At 38.0% G+C, this 16886-nt stretch overlaps 4 protein-coding genes across 8 annotated transcripts; 2 read left to right on the top strand and 2 right to left on the bottom strand.

The window, feature by feature from the left end:
* Positions 1 to 1963: 1963 nt before the first annotated feature.
* On the top strand, positions 1964 to 4356 carry tspo (translocator protein). The gene is made up of 4 exons (XM_056750478.1): positions 1964 to 2176; positions 2952 to 3162; positions 3419 to 3557; positions 3853 to 4356. Exons 2-4 carry the CDS (start codon positions 2990 to 2992, stop codon positions 4024 to 4026), a joined length of 486 nt encoding a protein of 161 aa, XP_056606456.1. The 5' UTR covers positions 1964 to 2176; positions 2952 to 2989; the 3' UTR covers positions 4027 to 4356.
* A 527-nt stretch (positions 4357 to 4883) lies between these two features.
* LOC130424934 (ubiquinol-cytochrome-c reductase complex assembly factor 2) lies at positions 4884 to 6115 on the bottom strand. Its single transcript, XM_056750924.1, has 4 exons — positions 5911 to 6115; positions 5556 to 5630; positions 5175 to 5244; positions 4884 to 5058 (listed from the first exon to the last, which is right to left on the bottom strand). The coding sequence occupies exons 1-4, from the start codon at positions 6046 to 6048 to the stop codon at positions 4949 to 4951; spliced, it is 393 nt and encodes a 130-aa protein (XP_056606902.1). The 5' UTR covers positions 6049 to 6115; the 3' UTR covers positions 4884 to 4948.
* A 97-nt stretch (positions 6116 to 6212) lies between these two features.
* Positions 6213 to 7103, top strand: tomm6 (translocase of outer mitochondrial membrane 6 homolog (yeast)). Of its 2 annotated transcripts, none has more exons than XM_056750927.1 (3): positions 6213 to 6421; positions 6692 to 6816; positions 6906 to 7103. In XM_056750927.1, exons 1-2 carry the CDS (start codon positions 6327 to 6329, stop codon positions 6786 to 6788), a joined length of 192 nt encoding a protein of 63 aa, XP_056606905.1. In that variant the 5' UTR covers positions 6213 to 6326; the 3' UTR covers positions 6789 to 6816; positions 6906 to 7103. The 2 variants fall into 2 exon arrangements, with proteins under 2 accessions (XP_056606905.1, XP_056606904.1); XM_056750926.1 differs by having other exon boundaries at positions 6228 to 6421; positions 6901 to 7046.
* A 3393-nt stretch (positions 7104 to 10496) lies between these two features.
* ddi2 (DNA-damage inducible protein 2) lies at positions 10497 to 16886 on the bottom strand. Of its 4 annotated transcripts, none has more exons than XM_056751231.1 (10): positions 16537 to 16886; positions 15835 to 15961; positions 15501 to 15749; positions 15289 to 15415; positions 15066 to 15193; positions 14729 to 14857; positions 14505 to 14608; positions 13944 to 14136; positions 13377 to 13431; positions 12987 to 13083 (listed from the first exon to the last, which is right to left on the bottom strand). In XM_056751231.1, the coding sequence occupies exons 1-9, from the start codon at positions 16672 to 16674 to the stop codon at positions 13418 to 13420; spliced, it is 1209 nt and encodes a 402-aa protein (XP_056607209.1). In that variant the 5' UTR covers positions 16675 to 16886; the 3' UTR covers positions 12987 to 13083; positions 13377 to 13417. The 4 variants fall into 4 exon arrangements, with proteins under 4 accessions (XP_056607207.1, XP_056607208.1, XP_056607209.1 ...); XM_056751232.1 differs by having other exon boundaries at positions 13377 to 13428; XM_056751229.1 differs by lacking the exons at positions 14729 to 14857; positions 15066 to 15193; positions 15289 to 15415; ... (1 more) ...; positions 15835 to 15961; positions 16537 to 16886 and having other exon boundaries at positions 10497 to 13083.

Raw genomic sequence — 16886 nt, 5'->3', positions numbered from 1 at the left:
CCATAGAAGAACATATTTTTTCTAAATGATTCCATAAAGAACCATTAACATTTGAACAACCTATCTGTTTTACAAAAGGTTCTTTGTGGCGAAAAAAGGTTCTTCAGATTACAATAAGGTAAGAAAGAGATGGTTCTTTGTGGAACCAAAAATGGTTATGGCATCGCTGTGAAGAACCTTTTAAGCACCTCATTTTTAATTGTAAGGTAAAAATACCAATAAACTACAACTACAATTATTATTAGTAAATTGTACATTTGTGGTTGCTGTGGTTTAACCACAAATAAAAAACACGGTTAAAGTTAAATTACTTTACGTGATCTTAATTATTGAGTGACATTTTTAACTATTGACATTCTTTATTTTTAACAACAGACAAAAATACAAAATATAAACTAGACTGGTAGAGCAATGCCAAAGGGTTTGATTCCCAGGGAATGCACATACAATAAAACAAAACCATGTAAGTTGCTCATAAATGTAAATGTACGTTCTAACAGCATGTACAGGTCAACAGTTTGCTGACAGTTTGATTACAAGAAATCTCAGTGTCCTCATTTCATAAACTGTATATCCAAAGAAACTCCCCTTTTAAAGTGCAGTGGGTGTATAATAAGAATGAAAACGTGTCTACCGCCATAGTGATGATTTTGGATTATTTCGACATGCAGCCAGTGGTCTTCAAGTGCATGACCCTTTTGAAAAGAACATAAAAACATAACTTTCAGTGGAAAATATCATATGGGGATGAAACCTCTTGGGTCAAAACCCGAGACACTAGCAACCGGCGGGTTGTTAATGATGCAACGTGTGGACGACATAATTGAAGGAAGCAGCTTTTATCTCTTAATGATACCAATGCTCCTTGATGATGACCTCATGGCTAAACAGATGCTTGTCCTTTTTCTCCTCTTCCTCTGTGATGGCAGTAATCCCAGACTGTCTGTCATACCCATCAACATATCCTCATCTGCAACAGAAGGTGGTAGTGGTAATATCAGTCTTAATGGAGGTATGGCAGAAAGCCGGTATAGAGCTGTGAACACTTCGGAAACTTGGTGAACCAAACATCTCTGAATGTGGAGGATTCTGGATCACATCTAAAAAGAAAAACATATACATGTGTTTTCCTGGGATTTCAACATATTATCTACAACACTGATGTGCAATAAATGCAAATAAATATAATATATCAGGGGTCTCGCATTCATTTGTTCTTGGAAAGTCCATTGTGTATTTATAAACTTTATTTGTTAAGCTTTAATAAAATATTTGTAGTCTTACTATCAAAACAAATTCACTACGTTTTACATTTTACTGTCATCTTTTCACTCCCATTATGATTTTTCTCAAGTAAAGTAAAATCCTTAATAAGTCCTTCTAAACATTTTCAGATAACTCATAACTCACACTTAACTTAATTTATATATTATTAAATCTGCGTATTATTCAAGATTTCATACTTGGTATTAGGATCGTTCTCTATCCTTTAAATGTCGTCTCTGTTTTTTATTTACAATCATTAAAAAGCAAGAACAAAACAGACGGTGTTTTATTTCCTTTATATAAGTGTAATTGAATTTAAATTTTGTAAAAGCTATGTGAAATTATTTAAGTAGTAATTTGCATTGAATAAACGCTGACATCTGCTCCTTGGCAGCGCCGCGTTGAATTGCTTGAACACACCATTCAGAACGGTTTTGACGCGTTCCAAACGGGTTATATTGCCCTCCGAAGGGGCCTTCGGGAAGGGGACGCCCAACAAAACATAGCTCAAAATAAAGAGAAAATGACATTGCTTTAATTGCTCTTTTTGCAAAATAGACACATTAGGAGATACAGTTGTGTTTTTCCATCCTGAGTTTACGCATCAAGAGCTTTACTCTTCAAAGGGAGTAGGGCATAGGGATGAACACCATGGAATGAAAAGCAATCCTTGTTGTGAAATACAAGGAAGCTGCAGATGTTTGTGCCTTTCTAGTGGACGACGTGTCAACCCAGAAGTAGCGCTGTTTATACCTATGGTTAATACACTAACCCGGCCTTGATACACGCCCACTGGTTGTTACGTGAAGTTGTATAATGATTTTAAGAGCACTCCGGCCATAGAAGGACATCGTCGAGACTTCTTTCACTACTCTGACAACACCGTTCACGAATCGGTCTATCAATTCAGGTGATATTGTTTCCTTTTTCCTAAATACTTCATAGTTTGTTTTGCAAAAACAATAGCACTATGTGTAACATAACTTAAATGACGTACTTTAGAGCGCGTGACCACCGTAATAAACAAGCAAGGGTGTTTACTCCTGGCTGTAAAAGTTTAATTGTTGACGGTGTTTTTTGTGTTTAACGTTACGTTACTTGAAATGTTTTCATCACTATCACTCCATCTTTCTTTGTTAAAAAAGACGTGCGTGCATTTACCCGCACCTGTTCGTTACGATAAGGTGGGCGGACACTGATCTAAAACGTAATGCTTTACTCTCGAACCCTCATGAATTCTTGTTAAATTCTTAAACATTTTGTTTTAAACGTTTAACGTGTATTAGAGAATTAAATTGCAAGTTTGTTTTACAAATGCAGACATTACCTTATATTCCTAATATTTCCTAATATTGTATTCTGTATTTATTCACACTGTATATCCTGCACTTGCTAATTGCACTTCTGGTTAGACCTAAACTACATTTCGTTACACTGTACTTGTATATGTGTAATGACAATAAAGTTGAATCTAATCTAATCTAATCTAATATTGTACTATTTAATATCATAGCCTGCATGTGCAATAGAAAGCTGCTGATGTATGGCTTATAATGAGAGATGGCTACCACAATTATTTACTACATGGACTACTGCTTTCCTCTTTGTCTGGCATGCTTTGATAATATTGTCAGACTTGAAGTGTACAATTAACAAGTGTTATTTATCTGTTATAATGTACACAGAAAACTTCAAAGGTCTTTAGCCAGATTGTACTGAAAGGATGTGGATTCCTATGCTGGGTCTGACTGCACTGCCTCACTTGGGTGGGATATTTGGAGGTTTAATCACAAGGAAGGAGGTGAAAACATGGTATACCACGCTTAAAAAACCTTCATGGAGGCCTCCTAATGCTGTTTTTCCAGTGGTGTGGACCACTCTCTACACTGGCATGGGGTTTGTGAAACAATGGTTGTTTTCATTTCAAACCATCATTAGTTTGCAGATACCACTTTGTTTGATATCTTTTTATATAATGAATTGTCTAAAATATAAACGAGTCTATAAAATATTAAAATGTAGACAGAAGCAGTTCAGTTCCAAAGTTAATAAGTTACTACAGATATTTACAAAGTAAGATTGCTTGTGGTCCGCAAGTGCCACACCTAGGGTTAAGACTGTAGATGTTTGTATATTTTATTCTTTTTTTAAGATATGGATCATACCTTGTGTGGAATGAGCTTGGAGGCTTCACACAAGATTCAGTGGTGCCACTGGGGCTCTATGGGACACAGCTTGCGTTAAACTGGGCCTGGACCCCAATCTTCTTTGGAGCACACAAGATTAAGCTGGTAAGGATTTCTGTTTCCTCATCACCTGTGATAGACTTATTTTTAGGTTAAAACAAAACTCTGTGGTTTTAAACATCTACAAACCATCCCAAATACATTTTTATGTTGCTTCAGTTTATGTAGGAAATATAAAGAAACTAGACCACCTGGGTGGTATGACCTGGACAGTTTTGCCTATTTATCCCTCAATCTTAATAAGTCTTGCAGCTTAAGTACGTACTAAATGTTTAAAACATGATAAAATTATAAACATTTGTTTTTTTTATTAAATATGCTGCTTATTTTTCCAATTTAGGGTCTGATAGAGCTAGTGCTGCTCACTTGCACAGTGGGAGCTACCATGGTGTCTTGGTATCCCATCAACCGCACTGCAACACTTCTCCTGGGACCATACCTGGCCTGGCTTTGCATCGCTACCACCCTCAACTACTGCATCTGGAGAGACAATCCAGAGCCTAAAGAAGATTAAAGAAGCCAATAAAAATGAACACTACACTAACTAACGTCATTGATTTGTTTTTAAAAAAAGTGCACACAGGAAATCTTTAGTTACGCTTTCAAACTTCACTAGGTAATTACATTTTTTTTCTATTAGTCTAAAAACAAGTTATACTGCCTAAATACCATAAAGCCAACGAATAAACATTGCACTGTTCAGTTCCATTTGTTCACTTTGGTTCGGTGCTTTACACAGATGTAATTAACACGTTTTTCCAAATATGAAATATCTCTGATTATTGACTTGAAAAATCGCTTGGTTCCTTGTTCATTTTAATTAATAAATGTATTTTTTTGCCTAGATTCTGTTTTTCTTTCTAAAAACATTTTTCTTTTTCAAACACAATCATTCTAATCATGTCCCAAACTTTTGTTTAAGTATAAGGGTGGTGCTCAGACTATTTTATCATGTATCTTTTGTGACCACATTTTACATCATGGCGTGGACTGTATTATCAATAACTGCCAAAGAGTAGCTTCAACCGGTTCATTCTTTTCCCTTAATATTCACTTCCCTATCTTAACTTTAATCGCCTTTTTTCAAACTATATTGTGTCATCTTAACCCAAAGTCTTGAAAGTAAAAAAAATGCATTTTAGTAGCTGGACATTTATTTTAAAAAGCTTAACAGTTGTGTAAATAATAGGAATAAATAAAACTCCCATTGAACAAAAACACTTGTGTGTTGAAGTAAGTGCAATTTCTTACATTCATTTTTTATATTAAGGAACATTAAAACTGATCTATTTAAAATTCCTGGTAGTTCCATACCTTTCCAAATGAGAAAAAAAAAATCTTGAACAGTTATAAGAAATGAGGATCTACACATTTACATCTTAATCGTTTTATTTGAAAAAGTGCAAAGGGTAATAAATACAGTCTGTACAGTGTGATTATTTTTCTGATTTCTCAGAAGTTGGCCGATCTTCAGGTTTGGAGGAGAAGCGATCCATTACAGTTTGCCATAACCCCTTTTTCTCTTCATCTGTCTGTTGCATGTTTCCTAGAGAAATTATATACGCAAAACATGATAGATATATTCATAAAAAGCATATGAATTGTCAAGAAATGAAAAGGCACAAACATAGACAACTATCACAAAAAAATGCCTTTTCTCACCTGTTGCCAAAAGCATTCGACACTCTTCCACTGTTACACCTGTAAAACTTGTATCTTTTGCTCGTGGGAACTAAAAGCAATTAAAAAACATTATGCTCACACACTTCAAGTAGTTTTGGTCAACCCAGAAAACTAAACTATATTTAAAAAAAATTCTTGAACTACATTACAGGGTGGGAAAGTGTGTTAGAACACCAAAACTAAAACAATAATCAAGTTTTGTAGAGATTTTCCAGATATGCCAGCCCCTAAACAATACATATAATCTTTGATATATGGATTTTATGACCTACTTGTAAAACTACTATTAATATACACGTTCACAAAAGCTTCCATACAAAGCATTTAGAATAATGAATTACATTTAATATTCAAACTCACCTTTTCTTTGTACATGTTACTGTTGATGCGGGCCAAACTTTCATACATCATGTCACATTTTTCTGGATCTGAAATCTTCATTGAGAAAACAACTTTGAGTAACGTTAGTAGCATCATTGCCTCAGATCTTGTCTTAATTGTTGAAAGCATTTCATGTGTTTGTTTATAAACTCTGCCCAGTGTCAACTGGTTAAGAAATACATGCAATTACATTTTGCAGCAGGGACATAGGCGTTATTGTTTAATGAAAGAAAATATACTATGTTGAATAACACCTCAAATAATATTTGACATGACTTCCAAGCTACAAGGTCTTGGCTAACAATGGTAAAAGCAAGCAGTGAATGATTCCTACCTGTGTATTTTCCCCTTCCCTGAAAGCACTGGCAACCTTTTGACGTAAAAATGTCCCTAAATCGCGACCTCTTTTCGATTCGTCTTTTGGCCATTCCTCGCAAAGCTTAAGAAAACGACGATATCTGGTTGCAGCCATTTTTACGTGCTGGAACCCTTGGTTGTTTGTTTCACAATCACAACTCAGTTCAGTGTGTTGAAAAGTGTTGAAAATCTGTAAGCCGTGGAGGGTCAAACCGAAAGCGTTTCAAAAGTCATCGTTGATAGAGGGAATCGCAGACCTCCCGTAACGGTTTGTCCCAGCTAAGGATCCGTAGTGCAAGTTTGATAACCTCGTGGTTTGCCGTAGATATTTCAAGGTAACATCAAAGACAGATAGCTCGGTCTTGCTAATACTACGTTTTAGTGACAGATAAAATGAGCGGAAAGAAAGCTGATGGACGAACGGGTGGCGTCATGGGATGGATAAGCACTGCTTGTAATTTCGCGGCGGACAGAAATGATTTTAGAAGGTTTGTTAACATTTTAACTGACTGAAAGCGACGGGAGCATCATTGATTCAGCTAACGACCTCCTTGTTGACTAACCCCGTGGTCTCTTAAAAATCACATTATAAACGTGTCTTCGATAGCTGCGATTTTCTAATTTATTTAACCGTCATATAATTTCATTGTTGACATTCGTTTATTTCCGTCTCGCATATTCTCCTTTAATGTCGTTGACCGGTATCGTTTCAGATAGTCTTAACTTCATGATGCATTTGACTGTCTTTTGTATTACAGGAATCTCCTCGTAAACCTTGGTTTATTTGCAGCTGGTGTTTGGGTCGCTAGAAACCTTTCAGATTTTGACCTGATGTCCCCGCAGCCAGTCACGTAATGCCTGATAAACGATCATCATTTTACAGGTAAAGAGGGATTTAAGTGTATTAAGTATTGTTTGTTGATAGCCTTCTTAAACAGATGAGACTAAAGAAACTTTCTCTTTTCAGTACAGGTTGCTGAAACTGAAGAACAGAGACATTTTCCACAGCTGGTCTTATTGTACAAGCTCATTTAACCCCAGGAAATTCATGACTACAACTGTAAACCTTTTTTATACAATTGTTTTGTTGAAATAAAGCTGACATGTCTGGAATATTTCCCTATAAACAGTTTATTTAAGGAATAAATATACATAACAAAATTGCAACTAGTCACTTGAAAGCCTGAGTAATTTAAAACGTCCATAAACATGTATATTCAAACCATCTTGCATATATTGTTTCCTTCTGAGTGCCACTCTTCATGGCATTTCATTTTTGCTATCTGAAGATAAACGTTTGATCCAGGTCTCCTTTTCCAGTCTGAGGACACAAATTTACAAAACCTAACTACACTCAGAAAAACATCCGGACAATACATGAGTGTGCCGTATAAATTACCGTGTGCGTGCAGCCAATATAATGGAGGTTGAAGATTTGTTTTGGTTCTTGGTCAGATGGAGTAGAAGAGAATCAGGGGGTAGGCCGAAAATCTCAGTTTTAATTCCCTCTGCACGAACATTAGCAGGGAACAGAGCATGATCCTGCACAATGAATTGCTGTCCACTAGAAGCATATAAGATCAAGAGTTACAGATTAAGTTACTCCAAACCTTAAGAGAACGATTAATATACCAGAAAAAAAAAATTGCAGCGTGTGAGTGATTTCTTAAACATGTCATACCTTTTAAGAGACAGTAGCAAAAGATCATTAAAGAGATGTATGTAAACATCTCTGCGGGAGACCACAGAGACTTTCTGATTGCCTCCAAGAATGAGTTGTTTTAGTGGTCCCTCTTGAAGCAAGTGTCGTCCTTTGGTGATTAATGGAATAGACTATTTTAAACAGAAATATATGCTTAAATCAAAATCACGAGAAGAAAAGGTTATTAAGAGATTTAAAAGATATTTCATACCTTGACACTTCTAAAATCCAGAAACTTCTGCAGACAAACAAGAAATTCTGTACTTTTCATTTGCTGGACGTTTCTGTCACACTCTGCCACTATCTGCAAAATCAAAGTTATTAACATTTGTACACGGCAAGCCCACATAAAGATTAAAGACAACCAAAGCGTGTAAATTCTGAACATAACAGCCAATAATAAACGAAATCCCAATGACACACATACCTTACGTACAGCTTCAATGGCTTCCTTTACATTAGACACATAAAGACATAAAGCTCCAACTCGCTTGAGGATGTTCTAAATAAAATTACATTAGATGTTCACACTACATAAAATAACACCATTCAAGGTTGTTCATAGGATTTTTATTTCAGAGTGAGAAAGTCAACCTCTAGTAGAAGTATCATTCGTGTGATCCTCTGGAAGGGAAGGATCAAGAAGGACTTCAGTGTTTGTCGTTGGCACAATGGATCTTTCTCTAGTTTGTTCAGAATCCGTGCAAATTTCTTGTTGCTGTGCCTGAATGGAGACCGAAAATGCCAATTTTGCATGCAATAACATCAAAATCAATGACAATGTTTAATGTAGAAGATACACAGCAAAACAGAACATACAACAGCTGAGTGATGAGAGCCTCCTGATACATCATGTTGGTGACATACGGCACATAGACTTGTTGAAAGCTTTTCTGATTATTCAAAACAATATCACCAGCCTGTGACATCATCACATCCTGCTTGAGGTGGGACTCCAGATCCTGCAGAAATCTGACAGCAAATTTTTGTTACTTAATGAACACACCCACATTTGGCGAAAAACAAAATCACGACCACCATACAAGGGTTAAGTGACGCTCCACCACATTTCATGACAATGACAATAAAAAAGCGCAACATATTTATTAACTCCAGCAGTGAGACTCATAAAGTGTGGTTACCGTTCACTGACTTTACAGACTTCCTTCAGGTTGGAGAACAGAACGTGATGCTCTACACGAGAGAGGGTCTGTTTAAGTTCTGCAGACCATTGAAACACATTCACTGCTACTACCAGACTCTTCTGATAAGAGGCTTCTGACACGATCAACTCAAACATGGCCTATTCCAAAAACCCAAAAAAGCAGAGGGAGTGTGTGGCATCAGACATCTGTACATGATTTGTGTGTTGGTGTCCTGGATTGCATACCTCCTGAAGCTGTATCTCACGTGCAGTGAGGGAGTTCAGCAGATCCTTTGCTTGAGGAAGCTCCTGCCATAGAGCATAGGATTTAACCTGCTGGTCAGATGGACTCGATACAGAAGAAGGACCTGATGGAGGGGGAGTTTTCAGACCGGGGAGATGTACAGATGACACAAATTCTGAAAGTCCTTTCTGCTTTACTCGGTGTAAATCCTTCCTTACAGAATTCATCCAATACTCCTGATACAAAGGGACCGCTAGAAAAAAAAATTAGGTGTATGAGAAACTTTTCGACTTGGTTGTTTGTGGGGAATTAAAAATTTGGCAAGATTTGATTGTCCTTTTTCTAGACAGTTTCCATTTTTTACTTACAAAAGTTGATGTACGCGGATTCATATTTAGGATGATATTCTTCTTCTTGAAGTGTGTTGACCTCCACTGCATCTGGGCTTTAATGAAACAAGGAAAAGGTTAACTGCTTTGTATCGACATCCATACATGGCATTCTCTTTTGCTGCAGCTGTGGCACCATACCTTTTCACTTCATCCTCACAATGCATACCGGAATAATTCAGCTGACTGGGACTCTCTTGAGAGTGCATGGACAGAAAAGATGAACGAGGCACAGAGAACCCAATTAAGCTCCATAACTGTGAGCTTGCAACAGATCTAAGAGCTTCGGCTAATCCCCCAGAAGTGCTAAGAAAGAGATCAAATTTAATGAACCAGCTTACTTAACCGAAGCCTTGAACCTTACTGCAAGAAATAAATTGTTTTTTGTTACGTACCAATAAAATTCTTTAGGCAGGTCACTTGTTTTAGAATCGTTTTCATTCAGCCCCACACAAGAAGTGTCACCTGATGTTTTTGTCACAGCTGAGGTTGTGTCTCTATTGTCCAATGACCTTTCATTTTCCTTGACATGAGCCATGGTGTAAATATTTTGTTGATCAACTTTAGAATTGGTTTGCACCCAAGACTAAGGTTAATGGTAAATTATTTTATTTATACAACATTTTACTGTACAAAAATGCACTGTGTCACCTCAAAACCAGTGATTTGAGAACTGACCACACAAATCTTGTAAATCCCATTGATTCCCAAGTGTTCTCACCTGTGCAATTGCAAACAACCAATTACACTTAACAACTTCAATCTGATTGGACAAATGTTCATATTGTGAAAAGGGCTATAGTGGTAAAGATCATGGTTAATCTCAACAAAAGAACATGTCAAGCATGTTAGGATTCTTTACCCCATGGCTATGTTTTCAATAAAGATTAAAGAAAAAGTATAGATTTTTTACATAATTTACTACAACCGATACAAAAATTGTAGCACAAATGCAAGTCATTTTTTTTCCTACAATATTTTTAATTTATGGGTGAAATATGACATTTATTTAGAAGACTTGATCTATCTGTGAAAAGTTTATTCTAAAAGATAAGGCCACAAACAAACACTTGTACAATTGAAATATAAAGAATCACTTTTTTATTTTATTTGGTTTTTAAACTGTATACAAGATGTAATAGTTTTCAAATAGATTGAACTCAATTGATATATGACTCAGAGATTACAGTAAAAAAATTACATGTAGACATGACAAAACAGTACAGACTGCTGAAAAGGGCATGTCAGGGTTTTGCTAAAATCGAAACAGTCTAGACAAAGGACAACAAATAAGAGATAACAGACAACCCAACAAAATGTAGTGGTAGCTGCTCTTGAGGGCAGATAAACAAATAAATCTTTCCATAGACTGGTTGTCGCCATCAACTTATCTTTTAATTCTCTCAAAAACACAATATAAAACACTACCACTAAATCAAGAATCTGATTAAAAGATACGCAACAGATGATAAAAGCGCTCCAAAGTGTTCTCATACCTTCACACTCAGCTGTTCTCATATGTCAGTACACAAATCACAACTATATGTCAAAGATGGATTACGAACACATACAAAAGTTACGGTAAAGTCTACACTTTAATAATTTTCAAAGGCAACCTATTGAAAACGTGTCAAGTTATACAGGATTGGCAACCATCAAATAAAATAACAATTCAAGAGAAAAGACCTCAGATTATTGCCAATTGAAATTATGACTCTGTAATGGATGTTCTAGCAGTTTACCAACAGCTCGTATCTTGATCTTGAGTTTTCCGTTCAAGGTCACATCTAAAAACCATGCAGTTGTTGTATGAATGAGGTTGAAGTAAACTATTTCTATTCCTGTTAAATGTCTGACAGTGTATCACATTGATTCAATTCAAACCAATAAAGCGAAAATCAATGAGGAACTTTTGAGTCAACATGCAAACCTCTTAAAAAAGACAGCGTTCCATTAAAAGGGAAATATGGCCAGCTTCTCGAAAAATCGATGCATGTTGTTGGCAAAGAGCCACAATAAGACCATCAAGTACAAAACAACGAGGACCGCTAAAGGAAACCACATGATGAAAAAGGCTCATATGTTAACTGATGCCACCACCAGTTGATTGTGAGTCTAGGTGGGCACAGTGATCTTTCTTGCTAGCAGCATCAGTAAGGCAATCTCCACGCTGCCTTGAGCCTGTTCCAGTGCCTCTGCAGCCTCGTTGACAGAGAACCCCAATGCCTGGATCCTCTGAATGTGCTCTAGTGGAAACTGTCCCATTGAGGGCTGTGGTCCAGGCTGGATGGAGTCCCCAAGTGAAGAATCCACGTCAGGGGCTTTTGTTTGAGGATGAGGTGATGCAACAGGCTCAAGGTTGAAATCGGTTGATGAGCCAGATGCTACAGACAGGGGGTGCTGCTGAGACGGGTCAGCTGAGTTGAAGGTGTCAATGCCTGAGGTGTTTTCATCTGCAATGTTCTGCTTTTGCTGACCTTTATGGAACTGTCTAACATCATGATCTTCCTTGAATATCGACAAGCCAAAATCGTCCTTATTAGTAAGATCCTGATTTTCTTCAGGGGTAAGTGGGCACTGCATCTTTTGTTCATCAACAAGTCTTGTAGTTTGGTTCTCTAGGTTCCTTGGATTGCTTGACGTTGGTAAATCCGGAATCTCCCCCACTGATTGAGAAGTCAAGTCAGATTTGGCAACACCATCCTCCGTGTCATCTGTTGTGGCAGTTATACACATCGCGTCTCTAGTTGGGTCCAGCATGAATGAGTTTCTTGCAGCAGGATCCTGTGCAACCTCGTCAGCATCCTGTCTAGGTGTTGGAGTATTAAGATCCGACAGCGGGCTCCTTCCACAACCTTGAGGGCTACTGTTAGACATCAAAAGATTATGGAGCTCCTTAAGAGCCTGAGCCAGGGATGGGTTGCTATCCGCCTCCCGCTGGTCTATTTCAAGGACTAGCCCACTCTCTGTACTCTTTCCAGAGTCTGAATGGACAGGAGCGTGCTCAGAAGAGGTTGCTAGTTTAGAATGACAGGGTTGAAGGTTCATATCTGGAACATGCATGAGTTGTGGTTGAGCCCCTGAAACATCTTCCATATCTTCCTCTCTCTGAAGCTGATGAGTGAAGTCACGGGCAGTTTCTAATTTGATTTGAGATTCTGCATTTGTGGTAACGTCCATGTCCACTTCCTGATCCTGTGTCTGTGAGCTTGGGTTAAAAAGAGTAAGAGATTCTGCTAATACAGAGGAAGTGCTATTCTTCCCCATATCTATAGAATCTACTGAAATAACGCTGCATGTCGCTTCGTTGTTCTCTGACACAGTATTGGTAAATGGTTCCTGAGAGGGAAGAGTGCTTGTGACAGGAGCATCTGCATCTTTCTTAAAGCAAGATGATGTGGAATCAGCTAGTCCCTGGGACCGAGGTCTGAAGGTGGCATCAGGGGGATCTGAAGAGGGTTCACCCACTTTCAAGGGCTGAAGAGAAGATTCAATTGATTCAGGTGTGGGAGTATTGATTGGGGACGGTCCCTGGTTAATAGAGACTGGGACCGACTTGGAACGGTCTAGGATAAGACTAGGGTGACTTGACGCTGAAGTACTTGCAGGTGTGTTGAGGGGATGTTTAAATGGCAGGGATTGTGGTGAGGTAGTTTTTCCGTCTTCAATATCTATGAGAAACAAAGCAACTGTGATTACATTTAAAATGTTCATTAAAAACACATCATTTGATGTGAAAAAAAAACCATGCAAACTCAGCAAACTTTACGAAACATGCATAATATTTTGCACCATAATCAGCCAAAACCAAACTTAAATCATAGTTATGTGGAGGAGGGGTCTTACTCACAAAATGGATGCCCTTCCAGTGCGTACCAATGAATCATGTTTGCTATTTACAGTTTGAGTTCAGATATGGTATTGAGATAATTTAACTTCCATTATGTCCATGTATCTGCAGTACCTGGTGGGTAGAGCCCTCTCCGGCTGTCTGTCCATATGACATCAGTGCTGTCCTGCTAATGGTTAGCACACAAACACCACACGTCATGCAATAAGAGGCAGAAAAGTTATCAAAAATGCATCCAGAGAAAGTGAGAGTGACAAGACGCATGCATCCGTCAATCACATCAGCTACACAAGGTGGCCTATGTCAAATTTCAATTTTGCAGATATTAACATATTGCTACAAATTATGCAAAGTCAAGAGTATAAAACCCCAAAGCTTTTGTACTGATACAAGAAGATCTTCTTGACTAGTGAATCCATGACCACCAGTATTTTCTTAGATTGTATTATTTCAATAAAATAAACACCACCTTGTGAACTAGGTGAGTATCCTGCACTGCAACCAGAATAAACAAACTATACAATGGCAAGCATATTTCCTTCCCAAATTGTTAAATGTTACATTATTCCAATTTCAAACAAATACATTTTATACTAAACTGTTGAGGCCATTTCATTCCTCACATGAAAATTGTCTATTCCGATCTGATAGCCATGCAATTCTGCACATCATGCATCATACCACTGTCTTGCACAGATCTTTGTATTGCTTCTGCCAGCTCTCTGTCTGCAATCTCCTCAGGTCGGGCTTCGTCTCGTCCGTCTGGCCCATATGCCAGCCGGGCACAGTCGGGCAGCTCTGCCTCAGGGAGAAAACATGTCTCCGTCCCCGTCGTCCCAATCAGGAGGACATTTTTCTTTAAATCGATGGAACACTAAATAATGCACAAACAAGCTATGAGATGAATGACAGCCCACAGAATGAAGGAGGCATGGTAGTTCAGATTTACAGCACTGAATGGAGAAAGAACCACTAAAACGTCCACCTAAATATGAAATATTTCTGTTTTTAGAAACAAGCTAACAAAATATCTAGTAACTATTATTTTTTAACACAACTGACAATAGCTTGCAGTAAATTAACTTAACGTGCTAATGATCTAGATGTCTTTGTAATATGAAGCAAGTCCACATTGAATAAGTTTCATTCCATTACAGCAGCATTTATGGCCAAGTTACACCACTTTTATTACAAAAAAATATATATTTTTGATTGGCTAGAACTCAGAGTTTCCAAACAGACCTGGTGTCTCTTTAGCATGTCGAGTCCTAGCAGCATGTCCATAGGTTGATCCTCCAAAATGGAGAAAGAGCAAGGAAGGAAATCTCCTTCAATCTGCACCTGGGCTATACAGTAAATATATACATATTTAATGTCCTTATCATAAGATTCATGCAATTGTAATAGCATTTATTAAAATGCATTGAAAGCAATATAAAAGGAGCAGGTTTTGTTAAATGTCATACCTAAATGTACTCTGCCAATTATTTTCTGTGTGCCCACGCCTTTGGCAATGCCAGCCCAGCGCCTGTCTACCAGACGCATGATATTGCAGCGTTCTGCACATGCTTGGCTCATAATGGTCATCTGAGCTCCTTAAAATATATATAAATGGTCAAATAGTAAAGTTATACAAAGACAATCTGTATTATTGGTTAATATATGGCAAAAGATGGTAATTGTTTATAACAATATTTGTGGTTACATAAAAAAGACAAATATTTACTTTAAAAATTACATTAAACACTAGGATGAGTCCAAAAAAATCCGATTGCATACAAATTACAAAACATTATTGGCTACCTGAGTCAACAAAGGCCTTTACTGGGTGCCCATTGACTATGCAGTTGATGTAGAGCATGACCACCTGACCAAAACTCTCAGGTGCTTCTTCCATTGCAATGGTCATATTCTCCTCAATATTGTGCTGTCTGCAATTAAAAAATAAAAACATTTATGCATTTTATGTTTGCCATATATTCTTAATATGATCCATTTTACTTAATATAACCCAAATGTTTATTACCTTATTTCCTCCTCAATTTTGGCCTGAGCCTCCAGGTCAAACGGATCTGCAGTCAGCAGTCGGATTCTCTCCTGCTCTCTTTTCGCTCTGTCTTGTTGCTGCTCTAATAGCACCTTCGTGAAGCGTTCTGAAAAAATGGATCCACAGTTCTTTTGTGTTCAAGAGATAAAGACATATTCAGGTTGTTCTATCCTATTGTCTACCACACTTACCAAGGTCTCCACTAAGAAGAGCCTCAGCAAGAGCAGGGTTTCGCTCCTTCAGCAACGACAACTCATGTGGATTTGCCAGCAGCATATCGCGTAACAAGGCCGGGTTGTCCAATCCCTGAGAAGAAGAGGCTGAGGTTGCCTGGGACTGCCGTGACTGGGTTGCACTGGGACGCTGGGCTTGCTGCTGTCTTGTTTGGCCTGATGAGCTCCCAGGAATGGCGATGGAACTAAAATCGATGCGAGGCAGACCTAAGAGATCATTGCTGTTAATGGCATGATAATTTGGTAGTTTCATTAAGCCATGCCTAATACAGAACCAGTCCTACTGGTTTACCTGGAATCGCTGGCTGTGGCGCTCGAGCCCTCTCGGCCTGTCTTAACACCACCACATCTCCATCCTTCAAGCCATAATTTCCCAGGGCACGAGTGAGATCTTGTAAAGGCTGCTCTGCATATAATATCTGTTAGGAGTGTTACAGAAAAGGAATCCACTTAGAGTCAAACTTTGTTTAATTCGTGTAAACATAGCGAAAATCTCTCTGTTATTCAATGAATCCCGCTTTATAAAAACAGAGATAAAAGTTTGGATGGTTGTTTGTTTAGTAAATTGCTTTTAGTTTTACTTCAAGCACGAAATAACAGGCCATCCAAGCAAATAGTTTCTCTTTCAATTTCCTCAACGGGTTTCATCTGCTACCTTGACACATATTTAGAAAAGAAGCAAATTATCTTCTGTGAGGAGGCATCTTTCCCGTATATTACGTCACACTGTGTGCATTGCAGTTGTCCAACATGATTAAAGCTCAGTAAAAAAAACTAGTTTAACGTTACTTGTTTAGCTTGAAAATAAACTAAATATTAGCCACGAACTGTTAAATCCATATAGGTTTTGCGTTTTCCAGGGGTGTTGACAAGGGCTCAGCATGCTATTAATAGCACGAACCCGCCGTCTTGTTTCGAAATTATTTGTTTAGTCAGGTCGCTTAGCATAGTGGCTAACTTAGTGTTGCAAGACTTGGCAGATGTTTAACGTTACCTGAATCTCCCCTGCAGGTATTCCTGATTCTAGTTCGCAAAGAGCCACAAAATCCCTGAGTTCAAGCTCTGGGGACACGTCCAGGTTAAAAGTGGTTTCCGAGCGGTCCCTCGGTGCACAAAACACGGTGAGCAGCATTGCGCTCGGATCACTGGAACCCGGTTAATGCTTCTCTCGTTGTCACAAACTGCCTCAACGCCGAAGACTTATTTCAAATATGCCCAGGTTTGTTCTGTTAAAACTGTATGTGAAATGTTGTTTACGAAAATGTGAAACACATGGAGAAACAACGCAATAAACAACCTCGATTCCCTAGTTAGGAAATTCCCTTCTCGTTCACTTCCTTTGCG

The sequence above is a fragment of the Triplophysa dalaica genome, chromosome 6 (genome assembly GCF_015846415.1).
Source record: "Triplophysa dalaica isolate WHDGS20190420 chromosome 6, ASM1584641v1, whole genome shotgun sequence".
NCBI classification, from domain to species: Eukaryota; Metazoa; Chordata; class Actinopteri; order Cypriniformes; family Nemacheilidae; genus Triplophysa; species Triplophysa dalaica.
Note: the sequence above shows the minus strand (reverse complement) of the source record. Positions and strands in the feature narration are given on the sequence as shown.